Source organism: Pseudoliparis swirei, chromosome 3 (assembly GCF_029220125.1).
Source record: "Pseudoliparis swirei isolate HS2019 ecotype Mariana Trench chromosome 3, NWPU_hadal_v1, whole genome shotgun sequence".
Classification (NCBI taxonomy): Eukaryota; Metazoa; Chordata; class Actinopteri; order Perciformes; family Liparidae; genus Pseudoliparis; species Pseudoliparis swirei.
Window position 1 is genome coordinate 18,854,607 of NC_079390.1, and position 24,651 is coordinate 18,879,257.

The following is a 24,651-nucleotide window of genomic DNA, read 5'->3' on the forward strand; positions in this document are numbered from 1 at the left end:
CCATACTGTTTCCAGGGGGGTGATGGTGGTGACACATGAACTACAAACAGTTTATTTATGCTCTGAAGAGCTTGTGTTGAATGACCAAACATGACGGGTATAAAGCCGCCACACCCCAGCACTCTTTCCCTCTGCGGCCGTGTCCATTGTCATGACCTGCAACAGCAAACATGGTGACTGCATGTTGCTGGTTTTCAGCGTTGGACTTAAGACCTTGGTGGTTCCCTCTCCCCGGTTATGAGCATGCAGAGCTGTTCCTCATTGGAGGGTTTCCAGTGGATAATAAGTGGGGCCCAAAGTGGACCCTGATACGTTATATGCATAAGACTTCCCTGTTGGACATGTTTCACGATCAAATCAGATTCCTCTGGTGAAAGTAATCGTTAGTTGCTTCCCGATATTCCATTATGATGAATGTTCATGCTCAGTCTATGTTTGTAGATATGTATTTATGCACACTTGTCTATTACAATGTGCCAATAAGTGAAGGCTGCATATTCATATATAAAACAGACCAGGTGTGTGTTCATATTTATGTATAAATAAATACACTTGTTAACATTATGATCACATGTGAATGTGGCATGTTGGTGTGTGTGTGTGTGTTTAAGATGACAGTCGGCAAAAGTACTAATTCTTTATTTTCGTAAGTATTCTTTTATTTCTTTTATTGGGAGTTGGGTTTGATAGGATATGGACGTTGGTATAGTTGCATATTTAGATGATGGTGAAATGCTTTATGTTTATTGCTGCACTTTTATGTTCTTTTGAGACAAAACAATATATCAGATTAGGAAAGACAAAAATGATCTTTAAAGATGTTTTATACGAGAGGGCCTCTCAGGGCTCTCAGCATGGAGACGGCTGAGTTGGCAGAGGCGGGGTTGTATAGGTTTCCACGGCGATGTGTGGGCCGAGTATCATTACAGCGGTGCAGAGAGACGTAAGCAAAGCACGAGAAGCTTGGGTTACAACACACACAGAGGGGGAGGGACTTCAGTGCCTCAGTTATTACTCCACATTACCTTTACATACAACAGCTGATTGGTGCTATGCAGATGCTCTGAGTATGATATTAAACTATTGCACCAAGCACCATGTTTGGCCTCCAGGTGTCAGGTTTGCTCGTCGTTGGACCGGACTCATCTGTTTGGATTAGAAGCGTGGTCCAGAATCCAGGATGAGCCTCTCTGGCCAGCTCAAATGATTTTTGCAGCCAAATCAAAACAGGCCTGTTTTGACAGACTGGCCCTGAATGCTGCAGATTCAAGCTGAAGGCCCAGATGCAAGTTTACAGCATGACAACAAAATCTCATCCCTACAAGGCTTGGATCCTGCTCCTTTGGATTTAATCACAGGAATAACCTGTGTTCACCTCTCATAATTGAGCGGTCGCCCCGCATTAGCCTCGCTCTTGTTGCTGGGGCAACAGGGCAACGTTAGAAAATGAAATTAAAAGGGTCTGACCGTAGTGGAGAGCACAGGTCAGGACATATTTTTACATCGGGGGGTGAGCTCACCTTGGGAATTCACGTCAAGCTGAGTCCGGTCTGTTTCTCTGCTTTCAGGCACACCTCTTCACACATGATAGAGCAGGAGCTAAACATCTTCAAGGGGAGGCTGGGAAAAGGATGGAGCTTTAGTAGTGTGGGTTTGTTGTTGACCAAAAAATGCTTGAGCCAGTGTATTCAAATTTGGCAAATAGCACACGTGTATGGCTGCCGAGAACACCCTTTTTAGTGCGGTGAGACATATAAACTATGATGTTTTTATAGAAGATGCCTTTATAAGTAAATTATTTAATCTGTATTTATATATCTGTATCTGAGAAACATGAAGCATGACAGCATGTTTTTCACAATCATTTGGCTTCTAATGTCAATGCACACAGACATTTTTATAATTTGTTTTAACAGCCACCGCCACTGTTTTACATTGTTTTATTTTATTTAAGTTAATATTTTTAAGGAACTTTGGGGAAAGACATTTACATTGTTCACAGATCGTATGACATGAAAAGTAGTCCGTGCACCTGCACATGACCCACACAGGTGTTCCTGCGTCGAGCTGCAACATGTCGGCGGCGAAAGAACGAACGTTAGACAGCTCGTCCTTTCACAATAAGAGCACACTTTCATGACAAGGCATGTAATTGAAGCGTGTGCGTAAAGACCGGCTTTTATCTTGAAGCTGGCAACCGGAAGTTGCCTTTAAATTATGACAAACTTGATGCCAAGCAAGGTGGTACAGTACAGCTCTTCTCTCTCTCTCTCTCTCTGTCTTTCACTCTCTCTCTCTCTCTCTACCACCCCCCCCTCTCTCTCTCTCTCTCTCCCTCTCTCTCTAAATGACAGAAGACCACAACTTGCGGAGTTGTTGCTACTCGCTGCCGCCTGGACACGGAGGGAAGTGCGGATGCAGCGGAGCGTTGAGAGGAGGAGGAGGAGGAGGAGGACAAGTGCCGCGCAGTACCTTCGGCGTCGGAAGCGGTGATACGTGCCTCTCACTTTATCACCAGCTCGCCGCAAAGTCAGCGAAGAGGGGCTCCTGCGGCGGCCGCGGGACGAGACGGCTCAAGACATATTCTCACCCCGGAGGAGTGCCTCCCCCCCCCTCCCCCCTCACTCCTCGCCTCACCTCACCTCACCTTGCCCGACGGACGTCTCTGATTTGACGGGAAGCCACTTGACGGACTTGGAGCGGAGCTGTGGCCGGAGGCGACGCGGAGCTCAACACACTGAGCCGGGGAGACCGCGGCTGCGTCCACCATGGAGGTCGGCACTACTTGGAGGAAACTTCCTCTGCTCTCGCTCACCTTGCTGTGGGGGCTCTCAGGTCAGTGCGCCGCTCTTTTTTTAATTTAACAAACAATGCTTGTTATTTCGCACACCACACAAAATTCACTTCACACCCAAAAGTCTACATTATATATTTTACAGTATGCTTATAACACATTGGCCCTCAAACTGGTCTCGTGACAAGGTGACAAGGTGACACTAATGCAACACATTTTCATCCAGTGTATCAAAGCAATAGTCCATATCTCCTGTGAGTGTTTTCAACATGTTTCCTTTTATCATATGTTTAATTGTTGAATATGTGAAGTGTATTCCTTCCAGCTGAATGGTGTTTGAAACCGCCCTGACGCCCCTAATAACTGATCTCAGGTCTGCTCCTGGGGGGGTATTTCCTCCTGTATGTGTGCAGGGAGGGACTTAAATCAGAAACACCTGTCCTTTTTTTCACAGGATTTGAAACCAGTGTGTTACACATGATTATGGCTTCCAGGGAATAATAATCCCTTCATAGCCGCTGCAACATTGGCCCAACCGTCACTCTCTAGCAATGTATTAGACTCCTACTGTAAGCAGCCTACTTTCACCCCCCCCCCCACCGACACCACCATATCTCTGATATATAAATTGGGGCATGGTTCAGCAGCCCGAGCGTTTTGCAAATGTTTTAAGGAATGAGAAGTTTTTATAAATTATTAATCGCGTAACAATTTTGACAGCGCTACCGAGAAGGCGAGCATCGTTTTACAGGTACAGGCCGCTGCGGTTTCGTCGAGAATTTCTTCAAACGGTAGTTTTCTGTGCAACTCAAGGTCAAGTGAAGGCTTCTGATTTGTCCTCCCGAAATAGCAATGAAGGGATGGCTGTGAGTTTGCACTAATCTGGTCATGCATTTTCAATCGTCGTCCCGTCATTCCTCTCGCCTCGACCCTCGGCATCGACATTTCGTGACGGTCGTGAGTGCCTCCAACGTTTACACTTTCGCAAACCATCCGGCGTGTGCTTCAGGTGAGTGCGTATCGACTCCAACAGAGGACTTCCGGGAGACATGAAAGCATTTTCCGCTTCGACTTCTCACTGCGCCTGAATTGATCAGAGCTGCCCCCGAAAGCCGGTGTGTGCTTTTCGGCACTGTTGCCAAAACAAATCAATGTGCTGGCATATCTGCTCGTTCGGGTCGGGCAGATGACCTGAGGAAGGCTGCCCATCTCCCACACAGAGGCCTGGGATGGAGTTACGGTTCAGGCCTTTTAACCCTCCTGTTATCTTTAGGGTCAATTTGACCCCATTCAATGTTTAATGTCGGTGTTCTTTGGGGTCAATTTGACCCCATGCTGTTTTTCACTGTGTCAAACATATAAGAAATATCAACTTTTTTATATATTTAAAGGGCTATTTAGGTAGTCAACAAACAAACATAAAGTACCTCACACTTAAACTTGGGAAACAATATTAATTCTAATAATTTTCTGGAGGTTTTAATTGCTGGGGTCAAATTGACCCCGAGGGTAAAATATGTTAGTAAATGTGAAGGTAACAGGAGGGTTAAGGACAGGTGGCTAGTAATGCCTCCTGCCGACTAACTTGTAGGTTTTTCAGAATAGTTGTCGATTCGTAGCCACTCGCGGTACATCGGGACAATACAAGCGCGGGGGCGGCGGCCTTGATCTCGGCAGTGTATTTTTCCATCAATCGTGCCGCAGGTGTGTCCTGAAAACACGGAACGGTCACGATGCAGGCAGGAAATGTTCATGAATAGCAGCCCGTGGCAACAGGAAAAGCCAAGCGCTCCTCGGGCCCCTCGATGCGGGGCGGGGGCAGGAAGCGAGCGAGCGGCCGCCGGACGCTCACGCCGAGGCCTCGTTTGGGATTTCTCGATCGAGAATCCGAGCAGTGGAGAATGTTGTCAGACTGTCGATGACGGCTGGGAGAATTATTTCAGCACATTTGATTTGTGTGTTGTGAGTTTTCTTCGAGTGAACGGCGGGACAAAACTAGACATCTGGTGACGCCCACTTGGGCTCTACAGAATCGTGACGTGGCTATATCGATTAAAAAAAAAATAGCGATTAGTCACAAAAATATCAGCCGAGGAATCAAATGGAAAAATCTAAAGAGCGCAAGATGGATAGATAAAATGGGGCTGAGCAACTGTGGACAAAATATATAATTATGATGTCATTATTGTAATTATCTTGAGGTATGATTTCCGATAAAAAAGGTAATAATTCTCCTTTTCTCTAAAAACTATTGGGTGTGATGGGGATCTGTATTTTTGTTGTTAATGTTCAGGTAGAAACAAGCTGATAATACTCAGTATTAGTCAGTCATGCACCGACTTCAATATGTCCCTCGGTTCTGTCCACTGTTATTTGTTTTACTTGCCTTTTTAGTACCTTTAGTGTGTAATAGTTAACGGTGGCAACGATCCATTGAGATTGCCTCAGAGAAGTCCTGTTTGGATCAATTATGCACCGGGTTCTGATTGCGTCAATTCATTTGCCGAAGGCAAGTCAACGCAAGAGACGCACGGGGAGAATTTAATCTTTTGTCTCGTTTTATTTCTCTCTTGCCAGTAAAAGCGTGTAATTCAGTTTGTGTATGTAATTCATGGGAGGCTTAGGGCCATGCAGACAGCAACACGGTCTCACTAATCAGGGCCAAAACTGAAGTGGGTGTTCAATCTTGTTCCCATCCAATGGAACTGCATCGTTTGTTTTTTAACTGTCAGAAGTATTTTTCTAATGATAGGATGCAGAAACAAACCTAACAGAGTCGTGTGGTTTGTCTTTTCTTTGTATTAATCTACAATTGGACAACCACATGTTTAAAACTAGAACAGGCACTCGGTAGAGTGCATACCTTCGCATATCACAAGATTGGGCATTGAATTATGAATAATTTGGCATTAGTTGCATGCCAATTGGATAAAAATGGCTATGGTAAAAAGAAGATTTTGACCTTTTTATGACCTTGACCTTTGACCCGATCGATCCCAAAATCTAATCAAATGGTCCCCAGATAATAACCAATCATCCCACCAAATTTCATGCCATTCAAGAATACTTTGACCTTTTCATGACCTTGACCTTGACATTTGACCCGATCGATCCCAAAATCTAATCAAATGGTCCCCGGATAATAACCAATCATCCCACCAAATTTCATGCAATTCGGTTTAATACTTTTTGAGTTATGCGAGTAACACGCATACAAATAAATAAATACATAAATACACTGCGATCAAAACATAACCTTCCGCATTTTCAATGCGAAGGTAATGATTTAAAGCTGCGACTATAATCTGTGAGTAAAAAGCTTTCCTTTGAAACAGAATGCAGAAGGCAGTTTAGTTGTATTTAAATGTACATTTTGTCGGAGACATGGTTGGTTCATTGGCGAAAACCTTTACAAGTGCTTCAAGGTGCTATTCATAGGCCTTCTCATGAGCTCATGCTGCTGCCACGTCACAATGTTAGGAAGTCGGTGTATTTGACCGAACAATAGGAGAATAGTTTGAGCCATTACGTCGACACTCGGTCCTCCAACTCTGAACCTGTACGACCACAACTTGTTCTAGAGAGAGGTCATCTTGAAGCCAGACGTCCCTCTGCAAAGGTTTCTCAAAGCAGTGTGTAAGCCATGCCTTATCCATTGACCAACAGTTGGACATTTGCTCCTCTATCCTGGACACACCATCCGGTAGGAGAACGTCTTCATTTGTTTTCCAGGTGGGTCCCACAATGGACTTAAGTTATTGAACAAGGTCAAACCAGACAAGCTTCAAAGAGTCCATTGGGATCGGGGGGCGGGGGGGGGGAGACATCTGTGCTGCCACTGCTGATTTTCTGTGGTGACTTTCGGTGATTTTGAGTCGTGACGAGGGCTGCCAGCGTTATTTTTAGCTACAAATATTATTTTAACCCGGTGCCATTTAGGGCCCTGGTCCTTCCCCCATTATACCATAACAAGCCTTAAAGCTTGGCATACTGGCATACTCTATATATGACAATCTGACAACTGGTTTGCTTCCTCTCTCACTCCCCATTGTTACCCTGACGACACTTCATCCCAAAATATATTCGATGTCCCTGGAGACTGCCAAAGGGAGGGCCACGGAATGCAGTTCGCCCAATTTACGACTATGGCCTTATCTCTAATTGCCTATTTCTTAGAATAATACCCAATGGATGTGCGGCAAAGCCCCTTTCCACTCTGAGCTGGGATTACAGCAGTTTGAAGCATGTATGCGTCCCCAGCAACTGGTGCAATGTTGATCTGAGGAGGGAGATTGAGGGATTTATCAGGACGTACGTAATGACACAGAAATACAATATTGCACTTTTGCGCCTCCGGCGAGACAGTTTGTGCAAGTGTGTCAGTGCCTGTTGTAATCCCATGTATTTACACCCCCGGAGAACAAGAAGCTGCCAGGGAGATTAATGCAGGTTCAACCTGACAGTGACACAGGGGGGGGGGGGGGCATCAACAGTCTCACCATACTTCTGTCTCAGTCTTCTTCCTCATATCCTGTGAAACATCCCCCGTTTGTCGATATGTTATTGGCCTATAATCATAAACCGCTAGTGTCCAAGTACGTGACTCTTGCAGGGCTACAAGATGAAAAGACACAGAGTGATGTCATGGAGTCGTTTTGCAATTCATTCTGGGGATTTTGCATCTTTGTGTCGTGGCTTTGTGTCTCCCTCTGGCCATTTTGTATCTCTCAAGTCTTTTTGCATCTCTTTGTAGTCTTTTTGTGTATCTTTGTAGTAGTTTTGTTTCTCTTACTGGTCATTTAACATCTCTTTGTAGTCATTTTTAATCTCTTTGTAGTCATTCTGTGTTTTTACGTCGTTATGCTTTTCTTGGTCGCTTTGTCTCCTTTTTTGTTGTTTTGTAGCTCTTTGTTCGGTTGTTTTATCATAATAGTGCATCTCTTTTTAGTCATTCTGTGTTCTTTTGTAGTCTTTTTATGGTTGTTTGCTTGAATTTACAATGAGAAATGTGAAATCACTTTAAACAGAGTCATGTACATCAATATCTCAATCTCAGTTGGATTCTGAAATGATTAGGCCTGGGGTCTTGTCAACACCGCAACCTAATTATATTACTTTAATTAAAGTCACATTCACAGGATTAATGCTGTGATTAAAGAATGTGGAGCAGTGCAGTGTAAGCTGTGTGTTGTAAAGGCTGCTTTGACCTCTAAAGACTAATCAGTCGAGGTTTGGCAAGTTCAACCGCTGCCCTATATTCACTGACATACTACTATTTTTAAGTCTCCACAAACATTCATGTTCAAATCTGGGAAAGAGGCATGGGAGGTCACAATCAGTCGCTCGTTCCCTGGAGATGTGTCGATGTGTTCTTGTCACTGAACTTGCGACCTATGCACACTTTGTCCGTGTCGTCTCTCTGCCGGGCTTCCTCCGATGTCCCATCTCCATCCGTGGACGCAGAAGGAAGAAGGCCTCCTCACAGGGGTCATGAGAAAGGCACTCGGCGACTTTCCCAACGTTTGTCCCCAGGCCTGAGGTCTCTTAAAGGCACAGGCGCACATACTTTGTTACGTCACCTCTCTCCTCCTCTTCCCTCCGTCTCTCTTTCCGTCCCTCCCCATCCGCCCTCTCTTGAACGGGAAGAGTCCTCCACCCAGCACACATGGGCATCGTGTTGATGTTATCCCCGTCAAAGTGATTGACGCCTGGAAAGATGCCCGTTGATAGAAATCTCTGGTTGACAGTAAAACATGGGTTTGTGTATTGTTTTGCGTATGGGATACATAAACAGAGCTATTCCCAGCCGATGTTAGCTTGTCGCCATTTGGGTACAATAATAGTTTCTCAACAAGGCCTTACGTTCGTTTCTATAAATACATGCAAGAGGTATAGTATATTTATATATTATCTCGATTTCTGCAGGCTTTACCGAAAGTCATAATAGTGGCGTAGGTTGCTGTATCGCACACACAATACAAGACTGCAGCGTCAGCCTCACACCCAGCACTTAATTTAGGGACTTCTGTGAGGCTGCCAGCAGTGACAGCACACCGTCTAACAACTATTTACAGTCAAGAGAGCCACGCAGGGCGTATCAGCTGCTTACGGAGGCCAGTCTGGTTGCTTTTCTGGCCATTCTCCCTCCACTCTCAGCCTCACGTCGGACTGCTGATGTCAGAAATCTCTTCCTATCACGCTACAGTATAATAGAAACCACGAGTAATAACTACTAATAGGTGACCGACTTGGCGGTCCAGTGACGGTTGATTTAAAGCCCTGCAGGAACGTCCCAAATTTAGGATGAAGTTGTGCAATAGCTGCCTGTTCTTCCTGTCTTTTACCCCCCAGCATCATTAATAAACGTCCAGAGCAGAGCAAGTCCGCGAAGGGCGGGAGGGAGGGGTGCCGAAGGGGTTTCAAACACACACAGGACTTTATCATCCGGCATTCGTAGCTATACCCGCAGAAAATACTGCACGAGATATCCCATGAAACCGTTTGATATGTTATCTGATGGGCGAGGAGAGCACTGTCCGGCCCCCGTGAAACGAGAAGGCAATGTTGATGTTTTTGTCTCGGAGCTTTCCACCGTAACGACACCGCCGGAGTTATTTTACCTGAATGACCATCTTTTCCGAAGCCTAACCCTAAACTGAGTAGTATCTTGCGACTACTGAAGTTTATTTTGAAAAGATCATATGCCGGTTGCGAGCGAGAAATGAGTGCAGGGCTCCAAACTGCGACCAAATGGTCGCATTTTGCGCCTAAAATTAGACACAGTGCGAGTACATTTTTCATCAACTCGCGCATGCGCGACCAGTAAATTAGCAGATTTTTTATTTTTTTGTTGCTGACAAAACTTGTTCTACACTTCAGCCCACTATAGTTAGCGGTAATGCCTGAATGACTGGTTTGCTAACCGACATTAACTCCAGAAGAAGAAGAAAGGAGACGAAAACAGAAGAAGAAGTCTGGCCTGTGTGTGAGAGCGGGGGGGGTGGGGGGGTGACCACGGTTATAGGCTAATGTGTGAAAAGAGGCGGGTCTTGGGGGTTATCGCGCAAATCCAAAGATTTTACATAGCGGTGTCTCCTGTAAACAATGGACAATGGCGAAGCGGACTATCAGTTCGTACTTTCTTCCGAAACAATAATGATATAGAGAAGATAAATCCCGAGAATGAGTCCGACTCAGATTGTGAGGAAACGGTCGTGGCGAAAAAAGGCAGGAAATTCAGCTTTCGCGATGAGTGGCTGCGCGAGTTCACCTGGCTGAGGTATTTCAGGGAGACCAACTCAATGAACTAAATTCTGCTGTCGATTCCCACAACATGCGGGGAACACGACATGTGCTGATAAGACCGGCACTACACAATTAAAACACGACACGCTGATCAAACACAACGCCAGTCTGAAACATAAAATGTGCCGCGACCTGTGCAATGAAAGTGCAGCTCCACTCCCAGTCGCATTTAGAAGACAAGAAGCTGCTAACCAGTGCGCCGAGGAGGCCGAATTCAGGGCTCTCAAGTGTCACGCATTGAGCGTGACACTCACGCATTTCGGTCTTAAGTCACGCACTCCCGCCACACATCGTATTTCTCACGCTGAAAAAAACTCGGCTATTAAATGTTTTAATGTGCCGCGCCAACATGAGCCGCGCTGCCCTCACCGTGGAGGAATCAAGCGCTCCCCTGGAGTTCTGCTGTGAGGTGCCACTTATCAGCCAATCAAAAAAAAGAAATGGGCTACACAATAGCCAATCAGAAAACAACCCGTATCTGGGTAAGATTCAATCCAGCAACCAATGAAAATATAGCATCCTGGAATTGCGCGCGACTGACTAATATACGAAAATTAAGTTCTGGGGGGGGGGGGGGGGGTATTTATCAGTAAGTAAAAATGATGGGAACACTTTGCAAATCGATTTATAGCGTGCGCCCCTAAATTTTCTGCTTGCGCCCCTAAAATTTTAAGTTAGGGGCCACTGTGCTCCTAGTAAAAAAAGTTAGTCTGGAGCCCTGGAGTGGCTGGCTGTCGTAGGACAACACACACAAAATGTAACGAGGAGAAAAGATAAAACTTTATTACGAACAGATGAAATGTTATGATACAGTCTTGACAGAGTCTTCGGTGCTCGGACTCCAGGGAGATTTGTAATGGAGGGCCGTCCTCCCTGGTGGTGGTGGTGGCTGAGGAGGCTCTGAAGATGGGTGGAGATGGGGAGGTGGAGAGGCACGTAACAGCAGCAGGAGGATTCAATTGGTTCAGAGTGACTGAGGATAACTCATCTCTGCAGGAAGAAGAATATGTTTCATGTTTTCTGAAAAGCTGCGTGTTCCCCGAAGGTCAGGGTTTGTAGAATTGTACCAACCCTGGGGAGACCCCAGTGACTAAAACCGAGCCCTGATGCTGCGAAAAGGATACGCGGCAGTCTTGCCTCCCAGTTAGCCAAGCGAAAGCGCCGCCGTGAGCAAAACGCAGCTGGCTTCCAGCGCCGCCGACAGATGTCGCAAGCAGAGGTCAACATCAGCCGTAGCCACACGCATCCTTCTAAACCTGTCTTTCAAAAAAAAAAAAAAAGAAGCTGTGGACAGACGGGAATTTAGGGCACGGGCTTAGACAAGATGGGCTGTTAAATAATTCTTACTTGGAGGTACTTGGGAGGGTGGGGGTTAGAGCCTGATGCATTTGTGACTTCAGGGTCGTCTTCAAGTGTTTGGGCGGCTCATAATCACACGCCAAGCATATACCCATTCGTGAGCTGCTGAATTGTTTTAATTTCCCCTCCTTAGCGACAGCCTCATTTTATATTTCACTTTATATTTCATAAACAAAGTGTTCCTTCAGTTAATCGCAACAGTGTACGCAATGTGAGGATAATATTCCATCAGTTTAAAAGCCTTTTATACAGGTTGTAATTCCTCACAATGAGCACAAGGCGTGGTCACAAAGTACACCAGGCCAACACAGTGTCTTTACACACACACACACACACACACACACACACCCAGAGCCAAGGAGCCCTTTTGTCATGGATGCTGACATCTCTGTGCTGAGAATATAGCAGTAGTATAATTACGGGGGCCCACTGAAAGCCACACAGGGTAATTGTGTACGAGGTGACACTGGCAGCGGGCCGCTATGGAGGAAAAAGTAATTACAGTCCGACTATGAAGCAGAAGCATCCGGGCCGATTCCTCAGCGAGGCAGAACGAGTGAAGAAGTGCAGACAGAAAGGCAGTAGGATGCACAGGTAAGGATGCTACCTCTCGTCTCCAAACCGATGACACCATACGATTACCCACAACAGATATTCCTCAAAGTCGACTCTCATCGCGTGATACGCAACTCTGCTGTTACCATAGCAGCCATCGTCCGACTACTTCCATGACAACATGCTTTATCGGACAACTTTATTTTATTAATCCCTTGAAATCTTAATTATTGTGGCATGTCGGCCCCTCCGACACAGTGACACCCATCCACCCGTGGGAGACAGTCCCGTGGTGGAACTGCTCTGAGTTGTTCTCTCCTTCATCGAAGTTCCAGGGAAGCTCGGCTCTCGCGGAGCACACTGTCCGCCACAGGTGCGGCATATGTCAATACCTGACATGGATGGTTCCCTTTTGCCCGTGGGAAATGATCACAACATAGGATACAACTAGAACGGGCACTCGGTAGAGCGCATACCTTCGCATATCACAAGATTGGGCATTGAATTATGAACATGTTGGCATTAGTTGCATGCCAATGGGATACAAATTGACCGTGCTATGGTAAAAAGAAGATTTTGACCTTTCCATGACCTTGACCTTTGACCCCATCGATCCCAAAATCTAATCAAATGGTCCCCGGATAATAACCAATCATCCTACCAAATTTCACGCGATTCGGTTTAATACTTTTTGACTTATGCGAATAACACCCAAACATATAAACAATAAATAAATACACGGCGATCAAAACATTACCTTCCGCATTTTCAATGCGATATTTTCCTATTGGCTGCCTGAGCCAGGTTTGACATTGACGAGCGGTGCGACTCGGACACTGAAGAGTTGAGAATATTTAACATTTAAGGCGTGTCTAAAAAAAAAAGTGCACTGCAAGAGAGGAGCGCACGCCAGATGCACCGAGCATAGGAAAACTACGTGGACGCGTTTTGGTGTGATCTCACCTCATTTCCTCGAGCGCGTGTGTACACTTTTTCGAGATCACATTTGAACACATCGTGATAAGGTTATGAGTCACCTTTCTCTTATACACTCCATTACTGAATGGGTTTAAACGCCCAGTGTAAACTGCACATCCATTAACTTTCCTCACACAGCTTTAGATCAATGTCACCACCCCCACCAGAAAAGTATGGGATATTTTTTTATGAATGGTGGATTTGGCCATAAACGCGTCAAAGTGTAACTTCACACATCCATTAACGACCTTCACACAGCTTTGTAGATAGATCACAAGCCTCACTCACCAGAAAAAAGTGGTGAGATATTTGATATGGATGGATTTCGTACATTTTAGTAGTCGTTCCATTAGGTCTCTCATTGGGTCCCAATAACATCAGAGGTGTGGTTCCTATGAGCCAACATGGCCGTCACTGAATGCCGGCATGATAAAGCACGGCACTGTGGATTCAGCCGGATTAAAAGCCCAATTCTGAAGGTGCGTTCACACCAAAAGCGAAACAATTTTTTCGCCCGACCGAATCCCATGAAAAGTCAACGTACAGACGCGTGTGGCTGCGATAGACGCGATATTTTCCCGGGCGGCGCGTTTACAGCGGGGCAATTTTCGCCCCGAGTTGAAATATTTCAACTTTGAGGCGGTCATCTCGCAACTCGGGCCAATCGGCTCTTGAGTTCCGCTCTCATAGCGCTGGAAGCGGAAGTCTTTCAGGCGTAGCAGTAACTTCATCGGTGAAAGTGACCGAGCTGAGTGAGCCTACGGGTGATGTCATCAACCCAAACACGAGGGCGTTAGTGTGTGGGACGTCCACAACAAGTATAAAGCAGAACTAGTGGTTAGTTATTCCGTGGTGGATAAAGGAAATGATAACGATCTTTATGGAGACGAGACGCAGAGATAAGCCCCGCCCCTCGCGGAGCGTCTCGACGCTCATGGTGAGAACACGGTGAATAGTCGAGCGAGTAAACTCACGCGTTTTGGGCGACGCGAAAAATCGCTTTGCTTTTGGTGTGAACGCACCTTGAGGCAGTCAGCGCCGGGTGGAACGCCTCTACAAGAGGCAACTGTCTTTAGAAGGCTTCACAAACTACGGCGATGGTCTCGGAGCTCAACTCCCCTGGTTGGAGACGTGAGAGAAGCTGGAGCCTCTCGCGAGGGACTCGTGAGAGCCGGGGTTCGCAGTCTCGTGCCCACCGGCGGGGGAAAAGAAACCGCTCCATCAATCACATTACTTCACTCGCTCGTGGCTGCGATGTTCCAGAGGGCAGGACCTCCTGTCAACTCAGCACCCGCTGCATTAAATGTCCCCCTGCTCCCTCCCTGCAGCGAAAGCCATTTAATGAATAACATTTGTTGTCACTGTTCACGGAGGAAGAGCGACAGAATGATCGGTTGAGAAGGCGTCTTCTTTTGTTTCCCCTCTTGTTGTTACAGTAGACCCCCTCTCCTGGCCCCATGCGTCCTTCATCAACATAATTGCACCTCTCCCTTCCTCTTCCACCCTGCCCACTTATTTTCTTCTTCATCTTGTCGTCCAACCTCTTCGTCGTCTTCTCCTTCATTCTATCCCTCCAGCATCAGGGCTTTGGTACACCAGCATGTGTGTAGCTGCTGATTTCTACACATGTTTATGTCAGTGTGGATAGTTTTGTTTAGAATGTGTGTTTTTTTTTTTTTAAGTGTACGTATTTGTGTGTATGTCCTCCGCCCTTCAGCCTCCTACTTTTATGTGTGTATACTTCCTTCCTTCAGCTATCCTCCATCTCTTCATTTCATTTTTCTGTATTTTTTTACTGGTCCATTCCTCCCTGGGTGGTGTGTGTGTAATTATAAACTCGTATCTTTTTTTTCCGTCACACATAACTACACTCCGGAGAGAGCTCAGTTGATGTCATTATCTCCGATAATGGCTCAGAGGTGCAGCCCCCCCGCTCTCCTCCATCCTCACCACGCTCCAACATATAATTGCTATTTATTGAAAATATCTCCCACTTTGCTGTCCTCCACTGCGCTCTCCTTTGGCTGATGCACCCTCTCCCACAGACCGTCATGAGAGCGGATATGTTATAATATGCAGCTAATAAGCTCCTTTTTTTTTTTTATATACGAAGGGATCTCTGCCAACACTCCGAATTAGATTTCTTGTTCTTCATTTTTAAGTCCAAGTGACAACAGCCCTCAGTGAAAACATGTGTGCTGTCATCAGATTAAGCGCCTTCTATCTACCTATCACACACCGACATTCATCTGCACAATGATTCCTCTGAATGAACTGGCAGAATGAGTCATGGGTCCACATCAAGTCCCAGACAACTAGAATGTGTCACTGCCGTGATTAAGGTTATGGAACGAAACCAGTCAACGTCCCCACTCACATCTGAAATGACGACACAGAAAATAAACCCCGGAGCCCAAAATTATCAGAATCCTGATGCATGAATCCACTGAGGAGAATGGAGCTGAAACAAGAGGTTTGATAACCAGATATTGTAACAGTTTAGCTCCACGCCTTCCTTTTTGTATCAGTTGTTTTCATCCTGTCACTAACTATCATGTCATTCCAGATCCTGCTTCCCATCTCGTCAGTCCAACTCCCCTCACCTGCCTCTGGTCACTCCCTCGTTAGTCCCTCATTACCTTCACCTGGTCTTCATGCCCATCTCACCTGTTGCCCATTCCCTCGTTAGTCCCTGTCTACTTAGGTTCCCTCACTTCCACTTGTCCTCTGCCAGATTGTCTTGTGTTTCTCAGACCAAGCCCTTGAGCGTTCCACTGTGTGTTTGTTTATTCGGTCTGTTCCGTTCCTGACAACACTTCCAGTAAAGGATCTTTATCAGCATTATCTGTCTCCTGAGTCGTGCATTTGGGTCCACCCTAATCCCGCCTTGACAGATATAGTGCCTAGATACAAGTTTCCTCTTGTTAGAAGATGAGAATAATATGGATATTGTGGCTTTTTTTGATTGACATCACTTCACACCTGAATTAACAGAATTTAAAGCCGTCAGAACAAAGACACAATTGTTTTATTATTAGAATATATACACATATATACAGTTCATTATGAAATCCGACCGTAAATATCGTTGAGATATGATTTCATTTGATATTGATGTTCCGGACCATTGCATAAGGGATTCTCTCACTGGGCCTTGCTGGATATTAATTGGATAGCCCTGCCTTGTTCTCTGTCCCCTGGCTTCCCGTCATGACGACTGCGTCTGCTCGAGGCAGCGCCGCGTGTCCCAAAGTGACGCTTGACGGGTAGGCGGAGCGCCATTGTACTCCAAGCTGCCGTATTTGAGGAGTTGGGAGTGAAATCGTGTTGTGCCGGGAGCCTCCCCACCCCCACACACAACCACTTTGAAGTAAATCCCTTTTGTAAGGTATCCGCTGCTCAGGTCCAGCTGTCCTCACATGCAACCATTGTTAATTGTGAAAGTCACCGAGGACCTGTGGCCCACGGAAAGGCTAGATCAGTTTCCTTGCAGGGAATGTCTGACGCAAGCTCTATTTTCTGCCGCTCCGGCCGAGGACAATGGCAGACAGACTGTCATTTAACAACAGGGGAGCACAAAGGGAATGCTTCGTACTTGGTGTTGAATGCACGGCCCAGAAGCCTGGACGTGCCTCGGCTGTGGCCCCGACTGCCACATTACTCCACCTTCATTCATCTCTCTGAACATGTCTCCGTATGCAGCGGCGCCACCGTACACGGGCACTGAAGTACAGTACGGCAGAGCCGCAGAAAGCCCCCATAATCCCCCTGCACATGTGTTTGAAGAGGTGGACGTCTCTCAACTGAATGCTAAACAGGATCTATAAGCATTAAGTCGGGATTTCAGGCAGTTTAGCTTATTGCTGATGCTGTTTCAGGACTGGGAATTTGGAAACGCTCGCTACTTGAACCACACAGCGGCAGATTTCTCTCATGTCGCACGCTGAGCCACTCTGGCACACAACTTTTTTTCTTTTCTTTCTTTTTTTCCGAAAGCACCAATGGACAGAAAGCCTTTCGTTTGAGGCTCATCATCGATGTTTTGGGCGTTCATTAGTGACCGGTCATTACGCTCACTGATTTCCCGAGGCCAGCCGTCCGTGAGAGCCCATTAACCCTAGACATTAAAAGGTAATTAGGCATAAGTGCTCACTTTTTGTGCAGATATTGTTCACGTGGATGTGTGCACGGTGTGCTGCAGGGCAATTGGCATCTACATTAGGTTAGAAATTGACCTCCTGTTGCTCTATTCCAGTATTACAGAGCGACGTGAATTCCTATAGACGTGACTCAGTCAGATTCAAGAGGGAAAGGATGAAGCATCATTAGTCGCGGTAGTGCTCGGAGGGATCCCGTCTCACTCACATACTCCGTACATACTGTACATATACATGCTCCAGGCCTTATTAAATGTATTCGTCACACTGTCATATGAAATGAAAATCCTCATTTACATGCAACATGTTTTGCGTCCTCCTCCTCGGAGGCGGTGCGCCGCAGCGGCTTCCTTCCCCCTCCCTCGTACCGCACCGTATCCACGACACTCCAGCCGGTCTCCTCGATGGCAGCACTTTAATCAAGATGGCAGATCCATATAGCCCTGTGTAAAGAATATATATTATAGCTTAGCATAGCCTAGTAGTGTATTGTGCATAAATGTTATGTGGAAAAACACTGGACGAGAGTTAGAAACATCAGCAGGGCATTCCGGCGCCTGAACTGATCAAAGAAGATAACAGTGACACACGAAAGTACTTTATGCACCAACGCTCACCCTAGATTTGAATAGAACAACGCAACACTCATGAACAGGAGAGCAACAGAGACAACTACTGAGCGCAGATAAGATAAGGAAAGGTCCAGCTTTGACAATTAATATCCGGATTCAACCACAGCCCTCACACACACACACACACACACACACCTACACTGGCCCTTTGTAAATATCCTGGGAACGACCTTCTCGCCACAGCGCATCCCACCTAGGAAGAGATAAGACTATCTTAGAAAACTCCCCAGCTCAGTCAAGGAAGCGACATGTGAATTCCATCTTCCTTTCTCACACTTTCACAACATATGCTCTCATTGGCTGGCCACAAGAACCAATGAAGGAGCGACAACGGCGGAAGCAGAGGAACAAGAGCCAATGAGAAAACCCCACCCCCTTATCTCCTGACCAATCAGAACTGTTCCTTTCGGCTATTTAAAATGGCTGCACACTCTGAACCGGCGTCTTCTCTCCAGCGCTGGGGCCACTGGTCCCAGCTGAGGAGGGGGGTCCATGCATGATGTCTACTTGTATCCTGATTTCTGAATAAAACGCTAATAAATGTAATGTAGAAGTCTACCGCTCTTTCTTCCAGTGAGTCGTCCAGGTGGTGTGTCGCTGCATAACTCCAACACCCGCCTCTTGCACACACACACACGTTTTAACAGTCATCCTCTGGGAGGACGAGAGGCAGGCCTCATCTGATCCGTAATCGCTCTCTCGAGTGTCCTCCTCCGCTGTCGCGAATAGTCGGGACAATTATTTTCCGCATTCCGTTTAATAACATCGTCGGCATGCACGCGGAACCCCACAGAGGAGTACTAGTCTCTGGCTCAACCCCCCCCCCCCCCCCCATCAGCGAGCAAGACATCGCACAGGAGAAGCGATCAGAACTCCCCTCATCCGCCGTAACCTGTCGCTCATCCGTCTTTTACCTCCTCCCCGTGATAAAAATAGTCTCCAGTGCAAACCACAACCCCTCCCCCCCCCCACACCCCTCTCCCGCCAACAAGGTGAAAAACCACTTCAAGGAGCCATGACAAAGGAAGCCCCAGAACGCCCGTTGGGTGTCATCTTTGAACTCGGTCTTGAGCGTGCGAGTCATCAAGGCGACACAAGGCGACTAGAATGCTCGGTGGGAATCAGTGCTGAGCTCCTCCATTAGTCAACTGATGGAGTGTAAAGAGCGAGGTAACGCGTGAAGTGTGTGGGAGGGGAGGTTACAGGCTGGCTGTGTGGTAGAAGTAGAGATCTGTCAATCACCTTGTAGCCACGCCCAAAGGCATACCCTGCTTTACGGTCCGTTTGACTCTCAGCGGACCATCATTTACTAAATGAACATCATGCCGTATTGAAGAAGACTTGAAACTAGAGATTTAGAACATAAACTCATGTTTACAATGTTTACTGAGAGAAAAAATCAAGAGAAGTAGTCATTTTATATAGACTTCTAAAGAACCATAGGAGTCGCTCCCTGTTGGGCATTCGAGAGAATGTATGTTTAATACATGAAGCAGACTTCTATACAACCATAGGAGTTGCCCCCTGTTGGGCATTCGAGAGAATGTATGTTTAATACATGAAGCATGGACTTCTATACAACCATAGGAGTTGCCCCCTGTTGGGCATTCGAGAGAATGTATGTTTAATACATGAAGCATGGACTTCTATACAACCATAGGAGTCGCCCCCTGTTGGGCATTCGAGAGAATGTATGTTTAATACATGAAGCATAGACTTCTATACAACCATAGGAGTCGTCCCCTGGTGGACATTAGAGGAAATCCAGCTTTAAGACACGTTTCAGACCTGAGGTACTCACCTGGTGAAACAGTCAACATTGACTTACTATTTCTTTTACTTTAAATGTCATACTTTGCACCCAACCAAGTAGCTGTGTTGCATAAGTAAACCTAAAAACTAAGTTCATGAATACCTCTGTGAATTGTTTTTGATTTAGCTATTTATACCCAATCAATACAGAACAGATATAATCAAGAGATACATTTTTCTCAACTGCAGCGCGAGTTTGTATATGTTTCATCTGGAGTGGATTTAACTCGACTGTGGCAGCGTGATCTCTTCCCCTACACGTCATGCTTTGCCACTTGGACAGAATTATTTTGTTTCGTTATTCCGTTTCACCAGACACAAACTATGTCACCTCATTACAACACATATACTGACACACACACACACCGTTTTAATGTTTGATTGTTATCACAAACGGTTGGTTCATTTAGTGTTTGATGAATGGGTTGTGTAAATAGCTGGTAGTGCAAATGTGTGTCTGCATGTCCAGATGGATGAGTGTGATTCATTGCGCCACGGCTTCTGAAGTTAACCCTGTGTGAGTCGGCCATTTTCAGAGTAACATTTTTAAATTCGAGTCTATAGTCTGTTTTCTGAAGTGCAGGATTCTATAAATGTGTACATATTTAGCGTGAGCGGAAAGAAGATAAGGACTTTGCATGAAATACATTAGCATGAAATCAGTTTGTGGTTCACAAAGAAGTCCTTTTGTTGTGGGATTGATGAGGCGATATCTGAAGCGCCGATATGCAAATGTGCTTCACTTGAATGTTTTATCGACTCTTCGCTCGCATGTAATGGAACTGAATGAGAGATGACTATCATGTTTTTTGTGGCCGTGCTTTTGACAGTTTCCACTGAATTAGAATTGCCAACTATTTCTGCAATTGTAGAAAAATGTCTGACAAATTAAAATGTATTTTGAGCAGATTTGGGGTATTGAAACCACGTGACAGTGGAGTGGCACAGAGTGCACTGAGGTGTATTGGTCCCAGCCTAGTTACCTTCGCATTGAAAATGCGGAAGGTTATGTTTTGATCGCCGTGTATTTATTTATTTATTTGTATGCGTGTTACTCGCATAACTCAAAATATTAAACCGAATCGCATGACATTTGGTAGGATGATTGGTTATTATCCGGGGACCATTTGATTAGATTTTGGGATCGATCGGGTCAAGGTCATGAGCTTCTTTTTACCATAGCGCGGTAAATTTCTATCCAATTGGCATGCAACAAATGTTCATAATTCAATGCCCAATCTTGTGATATGCGAAGGTATGCGCTCTACCGAGTGCCCGTTCTAGTTTGACTTGTACTCAGTGGGGTGATGTCAGCCCAAGGTTAAGTACACTGAGGTGGTGCGTTGACACCGAATGTTTTCAATAAATCATAAACCCATAGAGAGGAGGAAGCATGGCGGTGTAGTGTCAGAAAAAAAGCGTATGAAATAATACAGGAAGAGTAATTGGGCGACCAGAGAACAGGTTAAACACAGTGAGGGGGTCTTGATCCAGCACATGGACTTCCAGGCGGATGATGAGTCTCTCATGCTCAGCAACAGTTGTCACCTTTACCCCAGAGCTGCAATAGTTCATGAAGACATTTCTACAAGATGCACATTGGGATAGGAGATTGTCCACGAGCCGAGCTCGAGGTCAGAATGCCACTGCGGGTCTCGGATTCCTGTTTGACTAAATAATCGTGTTCTTCCTCAGCGGAAGTCGTGTGTTGAGTCGTCATGGAGATGATTTAGTTCATCAGCGTGTCCTAAGTATATCATTTCATTGGAGATGGTCGGAAATGATCTTCAACGTTGGATGCGAATGTCCTTGATCTTACAGACTCCTGTTCGATGACCTTTGACCTCTGGCTTGACGATTCTTTGAGCGGTTTTAGTCTGGCGTTCAAAGACAGCTGCTGTTGGGGGGGGGGGGGTTAGGGTTTCTGGTGTCCAGGGTCAATAGTGTTCCTGAGTGGCTGCGTGGGCGTCTTGGTCTTTGTTTATTCGTGAACAGAATTGACACGAGAGACCTGAGTTCCTGTTTTAATGTATTTCAAGAACATATTATTGCTGTCATTACAGCTGCCTATGGAGGCGAGCATAAGCCAAGATGGCTAAACTTGCACATTTAGAGAATTGACTCCTAAAATGTTCTGGCCGTGTTTTACACATTTAAAGCACAATTTAAAAACTGGACAAAACCGTGCTAGAGACCTGTCAATCACCTGGCAGCATACCCTGCTTTATGGTCTGTTTGACTCTAAATGGACCATCATTTATGAAATGAATATCATGCTGTATTGAAGAAGACTTGAAACTAGAGACACTCATGTTTACAATGTTTACTGAGGGAATAGGATAGACTTCCATTCGACCAGCTCCTTGTTTCCTGTTCTTGCTCTTTTTGGTGGCTGAACCAAACCACATGTGGCTAGATGTGCAGAGGACGGACTGGATTATTGCGGTCTGCAGCAGATCCCGAGGCTGGTTGAACTTCCCGAGCTGGCGCAGGAAGTACATCCTGTGCCGGGCCGTGTTTTCCTGATGGCGTCTGTGTCTGACCATCACATCAGTCGGATGACATCATTTGTCTCTACCTTGCAAGTTGAAAAATGCATCTGTTATATGACGGTACCAGGCTATCTATCAGGCACATAAAGGACTCGCTTGCTTTGGGTGAGAATATGAACTCTGTCCAGGTCAGGCGACCTTCATCATGATGGCTACAATAATGACCACGTGTCGTGGTAAAGTTTACAGAACGCTCATGGTCATGGTCAAAAAACGGACCGATCCATCCACCCCAACCTCGTTCGTACTTTATCACTCTATAAAAACGCCACCTGGCTCCCTGCGCTGCTCCTGACACGCGCGAGTCATAACTCCTGTGGCTGCCGGAGCATGCTTGTCACCGGACGGTGGACACGTTGCTTAGGGCACTTGTTTGCCCTTTTTCTGCAGAGGAAGGTCTCATTCCGTGAGGCAGAAGGCCATTTTATTTTTTATGTTCAAAGTCAAGACACTGAAGGTGTGAACAGAGACACACGCGTTAGTATTTGTACACTAGAAGCACGAAGAGGTCTTAGTACACCAGTATGAGCACGCCACACAACCATCCATATACACATATACACAACCATCCACATCCACATATACACACAACCATCCACATATACACACAACCATCCATATACACCTACACACAACCATCCATACACCTACACACACAACCATCCACATATACACACAACCATCCATATACACCTACACACAACCATCCACATATACACACAACCATCCATATACACCTACACACAACCATCCATATACACCTACACACAACCATCCACATATACACACAACCATCCATATACACCTACACACAACCATCCACATATACACACAACCATCCACATCCACATATACACAACCATCCACATCCACATATACACACAACCATCCATATACACCTACACACACAACCATCCACATATACACACAACCATCCATATACATATACGCACAACCATCCACATATACACCTACACACAATCATCCATATACACATATACAACCATCCACAAATACAAACAACCATCCATATACACCTACACACAACCATCCACATCCACATATACACCTACACACAACCATCCACATCTCTCTGGCTCTCTCCGAAGGCGGTCGCATTTTTTCTCTCCCCCCCCCTTCCCATGACCTTCCCTTCCCTGCTTGGCTTCTCGTCATGTCTTGTCTGTCTCTATACTGGAGAGACTCTCACGATCGCTCTTCGAACTAAAACCATGGACGTAATCAACTGGTCCTTAAACGCACTGACACCATCTTCTCGACGAAGCTCGGGTTCGGGAACCTGCCTGTCCTGCTGGGACGAATGTTGCTGGATACACGATGGACGCGTGGGCGAAGTGGCGGGTCTTGTGCCTAGCACCACTCTCCGTGGAGGACGTAGAAGACATCTACCTATTCGGAACTATGATTACAGGATTTCTGCTGTTTGGATTTGGCGCTGCCCTGGTTTATCGGAAAATTAAGGAAACGGTGACAGCTGTAAAAAGCCCCCTAAGGCTGCCCGACATGATTGACGCTGGGTAGAGTTGTTGGCACTCAGACTGTGGCATTAAACCGCCAGAATGATAACATCGTGGAGAAGCTGACGGCTCTGCAAATGAAAGTGGATCGATTTGAAATCCTATTGGCAAACGGGAGGAAGATGGAGGAATAGTGGTTGCAAAATTGAAATGCAGCTACTGGAAGACCAAACAATCCCAATCTTATCTGCTGCTCCTTACCAGAACGGGCCTTGGCCAAGGCCGTTACTGGAACAACAACTCCCGAAGATCACTGAAACGAGAATCTCTCTCATTCCTTCCCCTATCCACAGACACCTGTGGTTGTTTTCTTCCAGCACCCTTCAAGGCTATCTCCATGGCAACGACCATCTTGCGGACTCAGAACTTTGTCTGTTGTGGCCTGGGGAGGACGACATAACAGGCCACGCACACGAACTTAACATACACTGAAATGCATTCACTACCCCTCCCCATCCCACGCCTTCGTCTGCTTCTGTCCCCAGTGTGACAGGACGGGCCTGTGATCGGCGCTGTAATGGCTGAAGGACGGGCTGGCTGCTTGTCGGTGCTGGTCACCTCCTGCCCCAATGGCTGGGCTTAGATCACCCAGTCTTTGGCTTACCTCCCCTCCCCCCTTCCTACTCGTTGCAATTTATGTTTAAGATGTATGTGCTTATGTGCTAAGGTGTTTTTTCCTGCTCCCACACTGTACCCCTAGGGCATAGTCGGGGGTTGTTTTTTCTCGCCTCTCTTCCCTCATGTTATGCTGTAATCTTCCATCCCCTTTCTTTTCAATTTCGTTGCTTCTGTACCTGTACTCTATGCAATGACAATAAAACCCATATCATATCACATATACACCTACACACAACCATCCACATCCACACCTACACACAACCATCCACATATACACACACAGTAGGGGACCGATTTATGATTTTTTCTGGACCAAAGAGATCTAACGGTGAGCTCATCGAGAGTTGTGGA

At 46.1% G+C, this 24,651-nt stretch overlaps 1 protein-coding gene across 1 annotated transcript in view; it reads left to right on the plus strand.

The window, feature by feature from the left end:
* Positions 1-2,402: 2,402 nt before the first annotated feature.
* esama (endothelial cell adhesion molecule a) overlaps positions 2,403-24,651 on the plus strand; it is a 60,679-nt gene continuing 38,430 nt past the window's right edge. The window contains exon 1 of the mRNA XM_056411488.1: positions 2,403-2,835. Coding sequence (XP_056267463.1) covers positions 2,769-2,835 — 67 coding nt within the window. The 5' untranslated portion in view covers positions 2,403-2,768. The remainder of the gene's footprint in view (positions 2,836-24,651) is intronic.